The following is an 18,251-nucleotide window of genomic DNA, read 5'->3' on the forward strand; positions in this document are numbered from 1 at the left end:
TGGTTCTTCCGGAATCGGTGCCGAATGTCATCAATGACCTACACTCCCGATCAAAAGTTTGGGGTCACCCCCTCAAAAACATGTCATTTTTTTAGGCCCATATATCCGCCTATTTGCGTCCGATTTCAAAACCCTAGGTTTCATTCGAAAGATAATAAGTCAAAGAAACTTTGAACATGATTTAAAAGAAACTTTTACAAAAAAAAATGTATGTACAAAAATCGTTAAATACGTTAAGTTCAAGACATCAAACGTAAATTTAATAAATTATCTTTGAAATGAGCCAAAAAGTACTAAAATTGAACTATAGATGCCGAAGATATCACCAAAACACTTTTCCATGTTTTACGAAAGTGACCCCAAACTTCGGCCATGACATGAAGAGTTAATTTACTTAATAACTTTTTTTTCTAGATTTTTTAGCTAAGTTCTGTAAAAAACAGTTGAAAGCTATTAGAAAATGGGTTATATTAACGCTCTCATTTTAAAATTTGGTCGACCCAATTTCCAGCGACACTGTCGTAAGTTTATATTCAATTTTTAGAAAATTTGGCAACTTTGGGTTAAGTTTACATACAATTTTTTTTGAAAAAGTTACTTTTAAATCATGTTAAAAGTTTCTTTGACTTATTATCTTTTGAATGAGACCTAGGGTTTTGAAATCGGACGCAAATTGGCGAAGATATGGGCCTAAAAAAATGACATGTTTTTGAGAGGGTGACCCCAAACTTTTGATCGGGATTGTACGTCAGATTTTTGGCAGACCGGAAAAACAAAGGCCACAGGCTGACCGCTTGAAAACCTTCATGAAATTTGGAATAAGAGTAAAGTAGTTTGGCGATCACCTGAAGGCGGCTAAACTGGCTATAACCCTATGCTTGTCCAGGAGCTGGTGGATTTTATGGACGAAATTGTAGCAGACGCTTCCGAGGTGTCAGAGTTCCCGACATTCTTTCTGACTGACAGCCGTGATCAACCATCACAATCCGAAAAAGAGAAATCTAAGCGGAAGGAGTTTATGCTCGTCCACAACACTTTGTCCGGCCGGATCTCTCGGTTCCGTTCAAAGGAACCAAACCATGCTTCGTCTGTAAAAGGACGGATCACAAACTGCGCGTCTCTAACGACTTCAAGAAGCTCATGAGTATATCGAACAGACTAAAAGTCATCTAGCAACACAAACTCTGTACTTTAGATTGCTCGTTACTTTATGGAAGTCACCTAAAAAAAATTGGAAAGAAACCCTGAAAAAATCCCAAGAGAAACACCGGGAGAAATCCCTGTGAGGAATACCTGAAAGATTGCCGGAAGAAATCAATGAAATAATCTAAAAATCCCGGGAGAGATCCCTGAAGGAATTTCTGGAAAAATATTTGATGAAAAATCTGAATGAATCTCGAGTGAAATCTCTAGAGGAAAGCAATCCCTGATACATTCTCGGAAATAATCCGTGAAAGAAACCCGTGATAAATCCCATAAGTAATACTGGAAGAAAAACAGGAATCCCGGAAGAAATCATTTCTTCATTTTCGGTTTCTGTAATGGTTTTTTGGTTTCGGAAACAGTAGGTTGTTGGCCTCAGGTTCCCTATCCACCGTGGTGGGGCTGCCACCTAAGGTATAGCTTCCGGTGGAGGAGCATTTCATACTCAACCGCTGGATGCCAGAATAGACGCTGCCGTTTGAGCCGCACCTCCTTGGTGAACAGATACTCGAGGCGTACCTCCTCAATCTAGCTGAAGTAAGAAGGCCAACAGTACCCAGGCTGCACTACCAGCTAAGCACACAACTCTTAGCTGGCGGTCTTTGTCATCGCTTGACCCGTGGAAGCATGAGGTAGGAACTTGTAAGGACCAGAGCTATGTTTGACGCTCTCCTTTTCGACTTACCGTTTTGCAGGAAGGAATCCGTGATACAATGTTGGAAAATATTCCTGATGGCAAGGTTGCGACCATTCATTTGCAAAGATTTACATTCATTTGCTATTATCTCAGTTTAGAAGCATGCTATCGAAAAACAATGTATGGATGAATTTAACCTTGTAATTTTATCTGAAAGTTTGCCGAATATCATTGGGGTCGCAAACGTATACCAAAGTCGTGAGCGAGCTGTGAAGGCAACTCTCGACGCGGTGAATGTAAATTTCATTCGCGCTGTGGAAAGTTGCCTTCACAGCTCGCTCACGACTTTGGAATGCGTGTGCGACCCCAATGATATTCGGCAAATTTTCAGATAAAACTACAAGGTTAAATTCATCCATACATTGTTTTTCGATAGCATGCTTCTGAACTGAGATAATTGTAACAAGTGTCAGTGTAACGTCCAGTATTGATGAGATTTGTCGCGTTTAGTATTCGTTAAATTTTGTTAAAAAAAAAGAAAACGTTTGTAGTTAGGTTAAGTGTAACGTCCCAAAAACCCCACGAACGCAGCCATCACTACACTGCCCCATGTAAGGACGACAGTAGTTCCGCTAGCCACCACCAGGCTGCACAGGACTGCACGAATGAGCGGCCATGGGGGTGGCGAAATAGGCGGCCATGGGAGGCGAACTGGGTGGCCATCATGAGGAGGATGCACGACGGGTCAATGGCCAAAGGTGCGGGGTCAACGAGCTTGGATCCAACAGATCATTAGCCTGGTAATCTTCAGAGCCAACAGTCGAAGTTTTGAAAAGTTATTAGAAGCAGAAGTTATTTGGAGAAAAGTGTAGTTGGAGAAGTGAAAAGAAGTTTTGGAAAGCACGGAAAAGTGGAAAGAAGGAGAAAAGGAAAAAGGAGAAATTAGAGTGATCTGGACATCCAGGTAAACCCCGTAGAAATAAACCCGAACCTAGCCCATCCGTACAGTGCCTAACCCGCCATTGCGATTCTCCCATTGTGCCCACAGGACCTCGCGGTTTTTATTTTAAAACCGAACTTTGCGGTATCTTTTGGAGCCATACCGCAGCGTAGACGCTACTCACCTTTTTGTAGTGCGTCCGCATTACCCCTGTACCCGATACAACCATCAAGCGCGCCGACGAACCCAGGCTTTTTCCAGTGACTCTACGGATCACTGAAGCCTCGAGTCCGTCAACACACTCGAGGGGCGCACGGGACAGGAGGAAGGTCCGCGAGAGGCTGCAGCCAACGGAAGAGAGAGGAAAGGAGAAGAATTGCCCGCCCCCTGGCCCAGGAAGGAGAGAAGGAGCTAGTGGACAGGCGAAAGGAGCGGCAGCGTAGGCGTGCAGTGTGCGGGGCCCCGAAGAACGAAGAAAAGTGAAGAAAGTAAGGTAGGACTAGTCCGTAAGAAAGTGGGAGGCGTCGTCCAGTGTTGAGGGCGGACGCCAAGAAGTTAAAAGGAAGGCAGTTAGAAGGGGGAAAGTAGGACGTCAGGAAGTAGGAATAAAAGTGCACGAGACCGACAATACAGGGAGTTTTCTTAATCGAACCTATAAGTGTTTTCTTTCGCGGAGTGTCACGAGCGTCTTGCCGACCCTGAGGCTTGAAGACGGGGGTTTCATCCTTGCTGGGAGTAACACGGCCCTTGCTAAGTTACATAATAGCAAATGAATGTAAATCTTTGCAAATGAATGGTTGCAACCTTGCCTGATGGAATCCCGAAAGAAATCGTTGAAGAAATCCCGGGAGGAATTGCTGTAAGAATCCTGGTAGAAATTTCGAACGGAAGAATCCCAAAAACCTCAAGGAAAATCCTGAGAAAAATTGCCGGAAAAACCATAAAAGAATCTCTGGAGAAATCTACGGAATTCTTTGGAATTTCTGAAAAGAGAAGGAAGAAATTTCTAAGAAAATCGAGAGACATTCCTGAACGAATCCAGTGACAGACACATCATTGAACAAATGCTGGAAGAATCCCGAAAGGCTAAATAAATACGGGAATGAATCCTTGAAAGAATCTCTGAATGAATCTTGGTGAGAATCCCTAAAGAAAACCCGGGAAAATCAACAATCATTGAAGGAATTTTGAGAGGAATCCTGAAGAAATCCCGGAAGGAATTCTTGAAGGAAGCCCGAACGAAATCCCTGATTGATTCCCGAGAGAAAACGCAATCCTTGAGAAATCCCTGATAGAATCTCGAGAATAATCCGCGAAAGAATCGGGAAGGAATCTCTGAAAAAAGAACCTAATTGGATTTCAGGATGAATCAATGAAGGAATCCCTGATGGGTTAGTGGGAGGAATTGCTGATGTAATGTCGGAAAATAATTCTGAAGGAATCTCGGGAGAAATTATCATCGGAATTCTAGAATAAAAAGTCCTGAAAGAATCCTGGGCAGGGGCCTATATCGTCGAAACCAAAACATGACGCTGAAAGCGAGCGCCCATCAGCATCGCACGGACGCCGACGACGGGAACATTCACAACAACATCCAAGCGCTTCGCTTCATCCGTCTCTTTTGTCGCTTTCTTCGACGCAACGACGGGCGGCGGCTCATTTTCACACCGACTGGGCTTCAAATGAAATTTTCAAATTATCTAAAATGTATGTTTGCTTATTTTTTTTTATGGGTAATAGTCTATTTCAGTAAAATATACATAGCATACATCAACATTACACAGATTTGTCGGTTGTTACACTCATTAATTGAGTTATAACAGAGAAATTCATTCGATGTCGAACGAGCGTGCGTGAGCTTGTGAGTGCGAAACAAAGCGGCATCTGCGACGGCGCAGCACCGTCGGCCCATCGGTGGCGATGACAGTCGGACTGGGCGACGACGACGGCGCCTTGCTTCCATTGACGATTGAAAGCATTGTTTACAAACTTCACCTGAAAATTTCAATTGAAATTGAAAATGTAGGGCCCTGATCCTGGGGAATCCCTGAAGGAATGCCTTAAGAAATCCCTGAAGGAATTCCAGGAGAAATCCCTTAAGAATACCCAGGAAGTATTATTATCCTAAACCGTTCACACCTAAATCTGGACACAGAAAAATTATTCTAGAAAAACAACAGAATGTTCTTGATCCATATTTTAAAATTCATATTATAGACAAATGTACTGCCGTGAATCGCATATCTGTCCCATTTGCATAGGATCTCCAGCAAACATGGGACTGATTTGCGATTTACGGCAGTGTAATACTCAACACCACAGCATATAGACTTATATGGATTTGATTCCATTAGCTGCTGCGCGCACTTTCTTGTTAACACCTTTCGTGAAGCTTTGCACGGTGAACTTGTCGATTTACTTCTAAACAATATGTCACTGAGAACAAAACTATTGGATCGTTGACACCTCTAAACTGCTTTTTGAGGTCTTCCTTCACCATAGACCAGTAATAGATCAGTATGATTCAATTGGTCGCAGAAGTGGACGGTTTGGTGAATAACAATTCTTGGTTTGTTTTCTTTTTATGGTACTAAGTGATTGTATCTTTAACGTAATGGCAACTGGCCAAATCTGACCAGAACAAGGTTGTTTTTTTGTTTAGAAAACGTAAGAGACGCTTTTGACGCCATTCTTCAGAAAAAAAAAATTAACGTAACGTAACAACATGTTACAAAAATCTGAAATTTTAGCTCTCACAAACATACTGCTTGCGGAATTTGGTTTTAAATTTTCGTTTCAGACGTTCAGGATCTTCTTTATGTTAACTTAGTTGTGTTAAAATTCTGTCCTGTGAGATATTCGAACTTTCTGAGGCAGTATGGTTCATCGTCCATTACAACTCAACGGAATTTTGGAAGAACTTGTTAATAAAAAATACGAATTTTCAAAGCTTTTGTGCAAAACAGATTTCCTGCGTGCTAACTCAGATGGTGCCATTCTGAACACGAAAGGTGATTTGAAGAACAATGTATTTTATTTTCGTTCGTCTATGTATCAGTCATGAGCATAGAAAGTTTCATCCCATTACGTGGTAATTAGACTAAGAAACGGGATAAATACTTTGTCCGGATTTTGGTATGGACGGCCTTTAAATGACATTTGATTATGCTCAGAACAGTTGGAGTTCGGAGTACTTAAGATCAGAGATAAGGTTGGTTTACGGTGAAAAAGTATCGCTTGAAGCTGAGGGGAGTTTCAAGAGTGTTAAAAAGTGAGAGATGAGGAGGGGATGTAAAATAGCATAAATCATTATATATAGGGTCTTGTATCATTTGGATACGTGTACCTATTTTGAGCTTTTGTCGTTAAGACTAAGTCAATTTCAAATCATTTGATTCGAACTTTTGAGTATGATACTGGACGTATCTCACCGTGTGCCAAAGATTAAGTTATAAGATATAGAAATGACTTAGTTATCGCGACAAGTGTCCAAAATAGGTTCACCTGCCTAAATGGTCCACGACCCTAGATGCAATTTTTTGTGTTTATGTTATGATATTTACACTCACGGGCTGGGACGCAACCTCCTGTCAAATTTCCATTCATGAAATGAGCGATCAGCTGATCCGAAACGTCTCGTAAAATGGCTCATTCATGTTTGCACAGCCTCATGCAGCTATGTGCTGTCAAGTGTGAGTTCAATGTTTGTTTAAGAATCTCCAAGAGCTTCCGTGACCTCTGAAATTCCCCTGAAGCTTACAAAAAAATCACTCACGTTCCCCAGCCATCTGTCAACCGATTTGGGTTGTCTTAAAAATTCTATTGAAATCCTATAAATATTTATATCATTACGATTGGCTACCGAACATTTGGCTTCCGAGATATCTTTCGAGGAGTACTTGGGACTAATACAACTTAAACTTTCGAGATGTTTGGCAAAGTGTATCATATGTCAATTTCTTGATTTTGCTTTGGCTGACCAAGCCATGTGGGAAATTACACTGTTGAAAATGCTTTGACATCCATGTGCACAACAGAACACGTGCTCGATGAACAAATTGAGATTTGAAATTATGAAAAGAAATCCACGTACTCCGGTGAGACTCGAACTCACGACTCCCAATTCGCTAGACGGGCGCTTCTATTCCTTCAAGCTACGGAGTCACTCGACTATCTCCGTCGCCAGCAGGCCTAGAACTGAACTCGATTCCACAATCGCACATGGTTATCTTCTTTTCACAATCCAAACCCCCTTCGGATGGGATTAGATGAACATCTAACACATTGTCTGTTGTGCACATGTATGTCAAAGCGAGAGAGGAAGTTATTTTTTAATTGTCGAGAGCTTCGGGCACTGCCTCCCAATCACTTATTGGTATGGCAATTAGTGTGCAGTCGGACTCTCGACGGGTCGGTCCTCGGCTTGGCTTGGTCAGCCAAAGCAAAATCAAGAAATTGACATTTGTAAGGTGCTACGGTCACCCTTACCGTATTCGGTCGGCCGAGGACCGACCCGTCGAGAGTCCGACTGCACACTAATTGCCATACCAATAAGTGATTGGGAGGCAGTGCCCGAAGCTCTCGACAATTAAAAAATAACTTCCTCTCTCGCTTTGACATACATGTGCACAACAGACAATGTGTTAGATGTTCATCTAATCCCATCCGAAGGGGGTTTGGATTGTGAAAAGAAGATAACCATTTGCGATTGTGGAATCGAGTTCAGTTCTAGGCCTGCTGGCGACGGAGATAGTCGAGTGACTCCGTAGCTTGAAGGAATAGAAGCGCCCGTCTAGCGAATTGGGAGTCGTGAGTTCGAGTCTCACCGGAGTACGTGGATTTCTTTTCATAATTTCAAATCTCAATTTGTTCATCGAGCACGTGTTCTGTTGTGCACATGGATGTCAAAGCATTTTCAACAGTGTAAAGTGTATCATAATAAATATCTCAGCCGTCTATCAACAGATTCGGGATCCCTTAGCACCATCCTAGTAGAATGCTCTGAAATTTTGGACATTTTGTTACCGAGATATCGTTCGAAGAGTACTTGGGAGTTATACAATTAATCTTTGAGATTTTTGACAAAGTGTACTGCCGATGATCGCATATCAGTCCGCATATGCTGCGTTTCCTATTCATATGGGACAGTTATGCGATCTATGCCGCCAGTAAACCAACTGGGGCACGAAATGAAACATGAAATAACATCTTTGGTTACCGAGATATCTTCCAAAGGGTACTTAATATTGCTTAACTACCTAAGTAATAATTCAAAATCATTCATAAGCATGAGCGTTGATCAAATGTTCTACAAAAGCGCCGACAGTTGAACAAGAGTATATGTCGAACAAAGTTGCGAATAAATGCACAATTTTTAACCATATTTCTGCACATTGAATAATTAATCGAACAGAAGTTTAAAGAAAGTTGTTTAGGTATTCACTTCGTCTGCCTAATATTGCTTTAATAATGACAGAAAACAAGCTGCTTCCGACGCATTAGATGCCGTTATTCCACATATAATCTACAATGGAACAAGTAGTTTATTAAAAGTTTAACAACTTTTGCATGATCATTTTATTCAATTGCAATAATATAGCTTAACAACAAGATGTAACCAGGTTTCTTTAGAACATATGTTACGCTTTTATTCAATCAATGTTGATTAGCAGTGGAACTGTGTTACTTAATTATCGTTGTTCGCCATGCTCTCATTTGTAAACACGATTGCTGCTTAGCAATCTAAGAAGAGCGTCTGCGGCTACCAGCTACAACACCAAACAAATATGTAGCAGCAGATCAAAATATTACACTTTCAAAATCATTCTGACTCACCTTTTGCACTACACGCTCCAACCACAACACAACCGCCAACAGAAACACCGAAAGGCAGCTGAAGTGGCTCCTGGGCGGCTTGTATTGACGAGTAGAATACTCACTCTGGTGCTACTGGTCGAACCGGGATCAGCTTCCGAATAATCCAATTCTATGGCTGCTTGGAGATATGCACCAGCGTCACACTTTTTTTTTTCCTTCTGATACAAAACAGGAGCGGAAAAAATAAAACTAAGTTCACTTGTTCCGGCGTACAAACAAAAAAATGTTCAAAGAGTTACCAAACTTACAACACAACACCGTGAATGACTGACGGGCTGACAGATATATCAGCATACATGCCTTATGATTAAACGTTGCGGTTACAATTATTCAAACATTGATCAGCTTCAATGTTTATGAGGACAATTTGTTGAATAAAATACTTAAGCAATGTTTAAACAACATATGTACGGCAATGTACTAGACTCAGGATTTGAATATTTATACACTGCTTCGAATCTGCCGATTCATGTAATTCAAATTGAGGCAGACCGAATGCAGACGACTGTCAATCAGAAGGTCCCGAGTTCATGTCTTTCCACCGATGTGATTTGTTCCATTAAAATGAAATTAAAAAGGTGATGATGTAGGTATAACATCAGAAAGAGATATTTCAGATTAAATACAAATGCAGAAATATAGAAAGTAAAATTATTTTTGCCATTTTATTGTTACAATGATATTGAAGAAACGTTTAACAAATGTTTTGGAAGCAGTTTTAAAATCATATCTATTAATAGAAATAAAACCGTATGAGATACGTCATAACACCACCATGTTTTGATTGTATTATGGTGGAATAAATTTCGAAGAAAGCTTGTTATTACGCACTTTGCTGCTAATGCACAATAATGGTTTCTTAAGCCATTCTTAAACGATTAAACAAATAGCGTCAAACAACGATATTTAATAAACGTTGAAGCAAAGTTTATGATATTTGTGTAAATAGGTGATGGTTCAAATGTTGAACAAGAATTTAACAACCAATGTACGATCATTGAATAAACATTCATTTCATCGTGCTTATAGAACTGTGGATGTTGAATAGATGCCCATTTTTGGGCGAACAAGAGTTGAAGAATAGTTTTATTTCAAAATTATTCAAATATAATACGACTAGCAGCTTAATAACGTTGGTTTAAGAAACATTTCTTCAAGCAAAAATTGTTTCTTGGGTAGAGATTTTTGACAAAGTTTAACATAATGAATTTCTCGGCCGTATGTCAACCAATATGAGTCGTATGTCAACTGAACTCGGCAAGCCTCGTTGGATAGATGTATCACTCGTTCAGTAAAAAATCATTTTGCAACTCATTGAATAAATAACTATTAATAAATCCACGTTGATTTGCCTTAATCCCCTAATGCCTTAATGCCTTAATCGTCATACTGCGACAATCTGTGATAGATAGTTTTAACGACTCCTCTTCAATTTTCCTCTGCGCCAGGTATCATGTAATAAAATTAGAAAAGTTGAAGTCCATCTGGTTTGCAGCCTACCCAAGCCCACCACTAGCAGAAAAAAAACACATTTCGCTAATGATCACGCATTGCCCAGGTTGTGTGACATTGTTAAAACTGCATCGCGCCATCACCGTCCGGGTGCAAGTTGCATCTCGATTGCACAACATATTCATGTCTAGTCTAGTGTAAGCAGCTCCCCAGCTCGGGGGCGACGACATCATCCATTTGGGTTAGCTAACCCATAACCAGGCAGAGACATGCCTTAATCCGCATGAGGTCGTTTGTTTTTCACTTCTTTCCATCTCTATTTTTCCGGTCTTTACACGCTTGTCGTCGCTGGCTGGTCCATCATCACCCCTGTTGGCCGTTGGTTGCGCGGCATTGGACAATTCTGCCCCTCGTAGAAACGCTGCATGAGCCAACCGAATGTTTCCAAAAAGGTGGACAAGGTGATACACGAATGTCAGGAGGAGATTAAAATGAGTCTAATTGAAGGTAAAAACGTGGTTTTAGTTCTGCCGTGCATGGAACAGTAGTTTCCGAGGTTCGCCGATTTTTAATAGCCTTTTATATCTATTTTAGATGCCATACGGGTGTTCAAAGAGGACTGGCATGATCGCAAAAAGCGTTCCGCTGCAGATGAGGAAGGCTTCCAACATCCGACGGTGGTTTCCCATGAAGACAAATGGATTGCTGGGGTATGTATGACTTGCGAATACTGAGAAAGACCGGTAGGGTTTTATCGCTTTTTGATGAGACTAAATATGGGGCGACGAACTGCTTTAGTAGTTTTAGCTGTCTACAGGCTTAGTCTAAGTCTAATGGTGGTTCGACATGGTAACGCTGCCGTGGGACGTGGAATAGTATCCATTCATGATGCGAACGGTCCGAGGTAACCATCCATCTACCAGTGCCGCGACAACATACGCATGCTGAGGAATATTTTTTACCGAAACAAGCGACAGGCATAGAGGCCCGTCATCGGTTGGTGACCAATTGATGCATGCAAGAAGGAGCTTGCAGGTTGAGGATCAAGAGCCGAATCTTCAACATAGTGTGACCAGAAAATCTTTCAAAAATCTTTCAGAAATTCTTAGAAATATCTTTGAAAAAATCTCAAAGAATTCTAGAAATTTTCACAGAATCTGTTTCAAAGATTCTTAAAAAATATATAATCCACAATTCTCCTGGAGTATCCTCTCGTAATTTCTCGAAGGAAGTTATCTTTGAATTTATTTAAATAAAAATAGCCAAACACATTCTCCAGATTTATCTTCAATAATTTTATTAGGAAATCTTCCATAGTTTACTTGAGAAATTTCTGCAGATATCCTTCAGGGATAAACTTGAAAATTTCCCTCAGAAATTCCTTCAAAAATTTTTCGCAATTTTTCTGGAAAATCTGCAATGAATTTCTTCAAAAATTTTCAAGAATTTTCTTCAGAAACTTTTATAGTGATTCTTACAAAAAATGTCTTTAAGAATTACTTAGAAACCTTTCAATAGATTCCTTCAGTAATTCCTCCATGGATTCCTATAGAAAACCCCGCAGAGATTACTTATTTTTTTAAAGGATTTTTTTCAAAAATGCCTCTGAGAAATTCTTCTAATAATTAAAAAATCTTCAATAGCTTGTTTTAGAAATTCAACCAAACTTTCTTTCAGAAAGTCTTCTATAGATTTCTCTAGAAAGAAGAAATCTCTCACTTCGCTTGAAAATCTGCCAATGATTCCTTCCGAAATTGTTCCATGTATACTTGAGATTGTTCCATAAATTTCTGCTGGAATTCTGCAAGAATACCATTCATGATTTTTTCATAAATTACTGCAGAAAAACATGAATTTAAATGTTATTCAAATAACTCAACGTACATATGTACAGATGGGTAAATTATTGGTTAAATTGAAAAAAAAAACACAGCTCGGGTAAGATTTGAACTCATGACCCTTATTCGCTAGACAAGTGCTTTTACCAACTAAGCTACCGAGCCAATTAATGACCCGGCATTTTAGTTGTAATAAGGTATTTCAATGCCCATCGATCTACATCATCTTTCCCTAAAACCGCAAATATAACCATCTCTGTTGTATATGTTAAAATAATAAAAATAATAATAAATATAATGGTAAATTATGTTATTGTTTTAATTTTATAGCTGATAGTAATATTTTTTTTATTATTATGTTATTATAATATTCAATAATACATAAGTGACCCGATTTTGTCAGCCCCTTTCCGGAACACATTTTTTGCTCCCATCAAAAATTTAAACAGATATTCATACTTTTTATCCCTCTATGTTCTGCCTTTCAGCAGTAGTTTGATGATAATCTTAAACGAATTGATCAATATTTGACCGTTAGGTAATGAGAGCAAAAAGTTCATCGCAAAATGGGGCTGACAAAATCGGGTCCGTACTGTTACTTGTCAATTACAAGGTAAACAATGATAGCATGTTTAGATATGATGTCAAAACATGTTATTATTGTTTGTTATTACTGTTTTTTATTCACCTCTACTCGGGTAAGGCAGAAAAAAAATGTAACAAAATCGAAATCAGATGTGGCGGTAGATCTTACTCCGCAACGCATCAATCCAAGGTGATCTACCCACGTTACGGGAACTTTGAGGAATGCTTCCAGTGGTTCTCCGAAAGTTCTTACATGCATTCCTTTAGGCATTTCTTGACGAACAGTTTCAGAAATTTCTGCAATAATTGATTGCTCCATAAATTCCATTGAAAGCTCTTACTGAAATGTCTCCCGGAATTTCATAAGGTATTCCACCGGATATCCTTTTATAGATTCCTCTTAGCATTTCTCTATGTCCATTCGTCTAATGGATCCTCAGCCTAATGGTTCTCGTGGACGAAAATTGAATTTAAGAATGAGACTTAGTCATTCAAGAATTTTTTTAGCCTTTTTAAAGATTCAGCACAAAATCCATTTATTTTTTGACGATTTCGGGGATAATGAGAAATTTCCGAAGGAATCTGTGCATAATTTTCAGGTGCAGCTTCGAAAGTTTTTGGAAGAATTTCCAAAATTTAGCTGGAGAAATTTTTTTGAAAATTTTTGATCAAAATTTTATAGAATTTTTGATTTAAATTTTACAGAAGGGCAGCCAACGAAGACGTGCCCTGAAAACCTGCTGACATTATCTTTGCAAAACATTTGCAGTCAAATTATGGAAGATAATTTGGCAAAGATTGATAGAGGAATTTCTAACTGAAGTCCTGAAGGAATGTCTGATAGAATTCCTAACAGAAAGTTGAGAAAGATTTTTGCAATTTCTCATCGTAATAGGCTGTTTTACCTGACGCAAATCTGCCAGGAAAAGGCCTACTATCCCATACCAAATTAGCAGTGTTGTAATGGTTCATAACAACACTGATTTGCGTTGCGTAATGAACCATTATAGCAATGTTTTAAGTTTTGACCAATTTCTTGATTTCTTGGCTATGAACATCAGTGTACAGTTTAATGAAACTATTTTGTTAAAAACTATCCTCAAGTGGTAATTTATGAAATTGCAAAAAACGTTGCACACAACTCGGTGCAGAACTCGATTTTTGCAGCACTCATCGTAATAATCCAACTCGGCAAGCCTCGTTCTTCATTCTGCACCTTATTGCGTAAACTACTATTTCCAGACAGTTCCAGAGAAGAAAGTAAGAAAATCCAGAAAAAATTAGACTATTTTTATAGATTTCTCAATTTTTTTTTTGATTTCTCAAAATAATTGTAGGTGTTATTTCTAACTGAGCTCGAAAAATAATTTCTCGTGCTTAGTATCATACGGGCGTATCTATAATGATCGATTTCTTTTAATCGATTATCTCTATGGTTAACAACTTAGCCGGCAGGACATTTGTGTCTCTTTTTGTTGATTTGAATGCTAGTTCTAGTCGTTCTTCACCGTAACACACCAAGAGATCATCCAAAAATTGGCCGTATTTTCCGGAATAATCCGAAGAGAAAATCGACGAAGAGAAATCGTTCATTGTAGATACGCCTGTATGATACTAAATGCGAGATTTCTTATTAATTTCTGAGAAATTTTCTACATTTTCTAAGCGTTTTATGTAGGATTCTGATATCGATATTCTGAGATACCTAAATTTAAAAGGAATTGATTTGTTTAACAAACTTTGGGCAAAAAAATACAAAAAATATGTTCAGAACTCGTTCCAAAATATATTACATACAAGAAATTTCTTAAGACATGTCAAAAAACGACATCAATCCTTTGATGTTTTATTTTAAAATCAACAAAGTATTTTTTGCGAATTCTTCCATAAATCTAAAGTCTAACATAGAGTAAAATTGACCTCGTTATTTTGGGGAAGAGCGCAATATTATCAGCAAAACTTAGTTGTGAAATACATTCCATTCAAATCGGAGTATAAATATAATCAATTTGAAATTGTTTAAGCTTTTAGACTAATTGCAATTTTGAATATTTTCAGAACAAAATTCAGTATATTAGAAAACATATCAACATTTGGTACAATTTGTAATATATCTCGGATTACCAAAGTCTTTTAAGGTTCGGAAAACTTTTAGATATCCTTGCAAAACTGTAAAGCTCAGTATTTTAAGAAAAGTCATTGGCTGTTGAACTTTTGAGTCCTTATTCATTATCACCTCTGCATAAATAAGCACTCACTTACTAAACTGTCACAGAAAAGTTTTTTAGTTGCATACTTCTGTTGAAAAAAAATCATAAATCATACAGTTATTAAGTAGTTGATAGTAATGCAAATTTCAAGATATGACAAAATTTCTGATTGCCATTACAAAACTTGCAGCGGGCCCAATTCTAATTTTTTTCAAAATCAGTTCGTGGGCCACACAAAACATACTCGAGGGCCGCAGTTTGGTGACCATTGAGTCTAATGATTATTGAAAAATTTCTCACAGATACCCTGAGAAATATTTTGATTGAACTTAAGAAGAAAGCTTCGACAAAGTTGTTGGATAATTGTAGCAAAACCAGTAGAACAAAATTTAGTTGAATAAAAAATCCCAAAAATAAAAATAAAAACTACTGTAAGATTTCTTGAAGAAATTTATGCATCATTTAATGCATCATCTAATTATTGTGCTGGTCTTAGTTCCCCGTAACGTGGGCAGATCACCTTATAATGGTGCGTTACGGTGTAAGATCTACCATAACAAATTCTGATCTTGTAATTTTTTAGCTTTGTCAATTTAAATGCAGGAAAATTCCAAGATCATAATTTGTTCTACTTTTTTTTGTATTATGTTTTTTATTGTTGATAAACCTTTTGTTTTAGGAGGATTCAGGTAGTTTTTGTCTATGTAAATAGAGATTTATTTCCGATAATTATGTAACTGTTGTGAGCCTATCACCTTTTAATACTATTTTCTATTTCAGATGTACAAGCGGGCAACCCTGCAGTCAAGACGACGAAACATCCTTCTCATTTTTTTTTTTGAAGAGTCAAGATCGCCATATCATTCGGTGGCGGGTAGACCACGTTGTCCGCGTCGTTTTTTTTTTCGAGCCGAGTGTCGTATTCTTTTTTTAGAAAAATTGTTTTTTTTTCGGATCGCCAACCATGGTTTTTTTACTCGTTTCACGCGATCTTGTTTATTTTTTTTAGATAAATTGAGATGTTTTTGTTGTTATGTAACGCGATTTTTTGATATTTTTTTTCTTTTATTTTGTTATTTTTTGAGTCACCATTTTTTTTTCTTGTGTTTTCTAGTCTAGTCTACACATGCACAGCCATTCATTGAAAGAATCCTAGAAAATGATAGGATCAAATACTCCTATCATTTTTCTTGTCATTATTAATGGTTGTAGTGCATCAGAGATACATTACAAGCATTAAAGCGGCCAGGCCTACTGTGCAGCGTTTTTATTGTTTTTAGAATCAGTAAACGGGGACATCTCGTACCAACCGTTCTGTGTAAAGGGAAAATTATATAACGCTTCGTTGGGAGTGACTTTGCTAAGAATATTAATGTCACTCCATGTCCTCTGGAATCCTGGGATGGGACAACGGTATTTCCCCCGTATGCCCTGGCTGTCAAGCCTAGGCTTAAGCGCCATTACTCGCTCTATTTTTTTCCTTGTGTTTTTAACATTTATTCCAAAGTTCCGATGACCCTGGAGGGATCGGTTCTGCTTGGCCTCTTACTGAACAGAAAAATTATTTAAACAATAAATAGAAAAAAATCTCTTTTGATTGCCGGCTTTCAAAAGATTAAATTTTAACCAACTAAACAACCAATGCCGTGGGTTCATCGCCAGCTTTTCAGGCGAATCCTTGACCTACATAATACATCTCCCAACCACCCACTCCGTACTACTTATGGGAGTGTCACTGAGTCGGAGGCCTCTTATATAAGTGCTACATCAACATTTCCTTCCCCTATCCCAAGTTACGGTAAAGATGGGCGTGGCCGGGAATAATGACATTTGTGCTTTTGGTATTCTTTCATAAGATTGGAGCGAAGTTAATTCCCCAGCCTTGTTCCGAAAAGCAATCCGAGCAAGATTAGCAAAAGGTACATGAATGTTGTTAGTATCCAATCTACCGTAACTACGCGAACGCTAACGCTAACGCTAATTATTGTGCTGGTCTTAGTGAGATTCTTGAACCTGCCAAAATTAGCAACTGAATTGTTCACTTTGTTCACTGCACTATACTGCCCTGTGCAGCATAGTTGTCTCCAGGGATAGGGTGCGACTCAAAACTCTTTGCGTGCCGCACACTCTGCTACGAGACAGCACAACAAACTAGAAGGAGACGAGTACGCGCAATCGGTTGTGTGTTGCTCGCTTACTTTGCCGCGCGCTGGAGCTCTCACGCTCTGTCGTATGCACTCTCTCGGTGCTTGTCTCCGTGCTTAGCACTTGGCTTGATACTACGCACGATTGGAAAAAATTCGAATCAAACGACCCATCACTTGTCAACCCTTGACAAGCTTTGACAACTTTGACGAAAACACAAACTCTTCAAATAATTTATTAATTGATTTTTTCTGTTTGGAGACAAGCGCAGTCCAAGCACCGTGCATTACTCCCTGCGCCGTAGAGCTAGTGCTGCGATTGTCTCTCGCACAATTACGAAAGCTCTCACTCATACGTCTCTTGTCTCTCGGCAAAACGGGAGACGAGCACTTGCGATTGTGTGAAGCACACGCTTTTTTCGCACCGCACGGTGCATGCCGCCAATCCCTGATGGGACAAGTTGTCCCATGTTCTATGGAAATCCCTGTTAACATGGGACAACTATGCTGCACACAGCAGTATACAATAATGCCTAGTTGATGATGATATTTTTTTCAACCAACCTTATTCCTAGTGCCTGATGCAATGCGTGTACCGCAAAAACAACGCCGTCGACAAGAACGGTTGGCCCACGTTGGACGGTTTGGTCAATTTGTACACGGACGGGGTCAGCGAACAGGGCTACTTTATGGCTACACTTCGCGGTGTGGACCGTTGCCTCAAGGGGACCTCCATGAAGTACAAGGTGAAAAGGAATGACGTGGCAGGTGAGTGCATTTGGACATTTGTCACTATTAATTGCGTTGATTCACGGTATTTTTTTTTTCTTTCTCGTTTCTAGATAACTTTGAGCAGTGCAATGTGGCATTTGATGTGTTCGACTGCATTTCCGATATGATAACAGAGTACTGCAGTGATCAACCAAGTCACGATTTTCACTAACCGATGCAATCGGTGTGTCCGGGAATATGAGAGCGCAATGGTACCTTCAGTTGTTGTAAAATTAGATTTATAATATTTAATACCAGAAGTGATGTTAGTAAAATAGAGGTAGTAGTTCTTAGCTGTGAGTATTTTTTTATGATGACAGTCCAATTGAACATTTTTGGTAACTAATATTTCCACAAGGGAAACACCACATTCACAATATTTACATACCGCCGTAATTCGCGTAACATGAAGAGAGGTTAAAGAGATCAAACAGATTCCAGCATGCCGATGATTCCAAAAAATGCAAAAAACAAATGTTGTTCAGAAATCTCGACATGAATTTCTTTAAAAAAATCACAGAGGTAGTCGTGGAGTCTTTCTTAGAGTTTCTATCGGGATTACTCTTGAATGATTTTTTGCGATTCCTTCCCGTG

At 38.9% G+C, this 18,251-nt stretch overlaps 1 protein-coding gene across 1 annotated transcript in view; it reads left to right on the plus strand.

The window, feature by feature from the left end:
- LOC109426591 (general odorant-binding protein 70) overlaps positions 1–17,950 on the plus strand; it is a 31,352-nt gene extending 13,402 nt beyond the window's left edge. The window contains exons 2-5 of the mRNA XM_019702123.3: positions 10,526–10,616; positions 10,704–10,819; positions 17,462–17,654; positions 17,729–17,950. Coding sequence (XP_019557668.2) covers positions 10,526–10,616; positions 10,704–10,819; positions 17,462–17,654; positions 17,729–17,829 — 501 coding nt within the window. The 3' untranslated portion in view covers positions 17,830–17,950. The remainder of the gene's footprint in view (positions 1–10,525; positions 10,617–10,703; positions 10,820–17,461; positions 17,655–17,728) is intronic.
- The last annotated feature ends 301 nt before the right edge of the window (positions 17,951–18,251 follow it).

This window comes from Aedes albopictus, chromosome 2 (genome assembly GCF_035046485.1).
Source record: "Aedes albopictus strain Foshan chromosome 2, AalbF5, whole genome shotgun sequence".
NCBI lineage: Eukaryota > Metazoa > Arthropoda > Insecta > Diptera > Culicidae > Aedes > Aedes albopictus.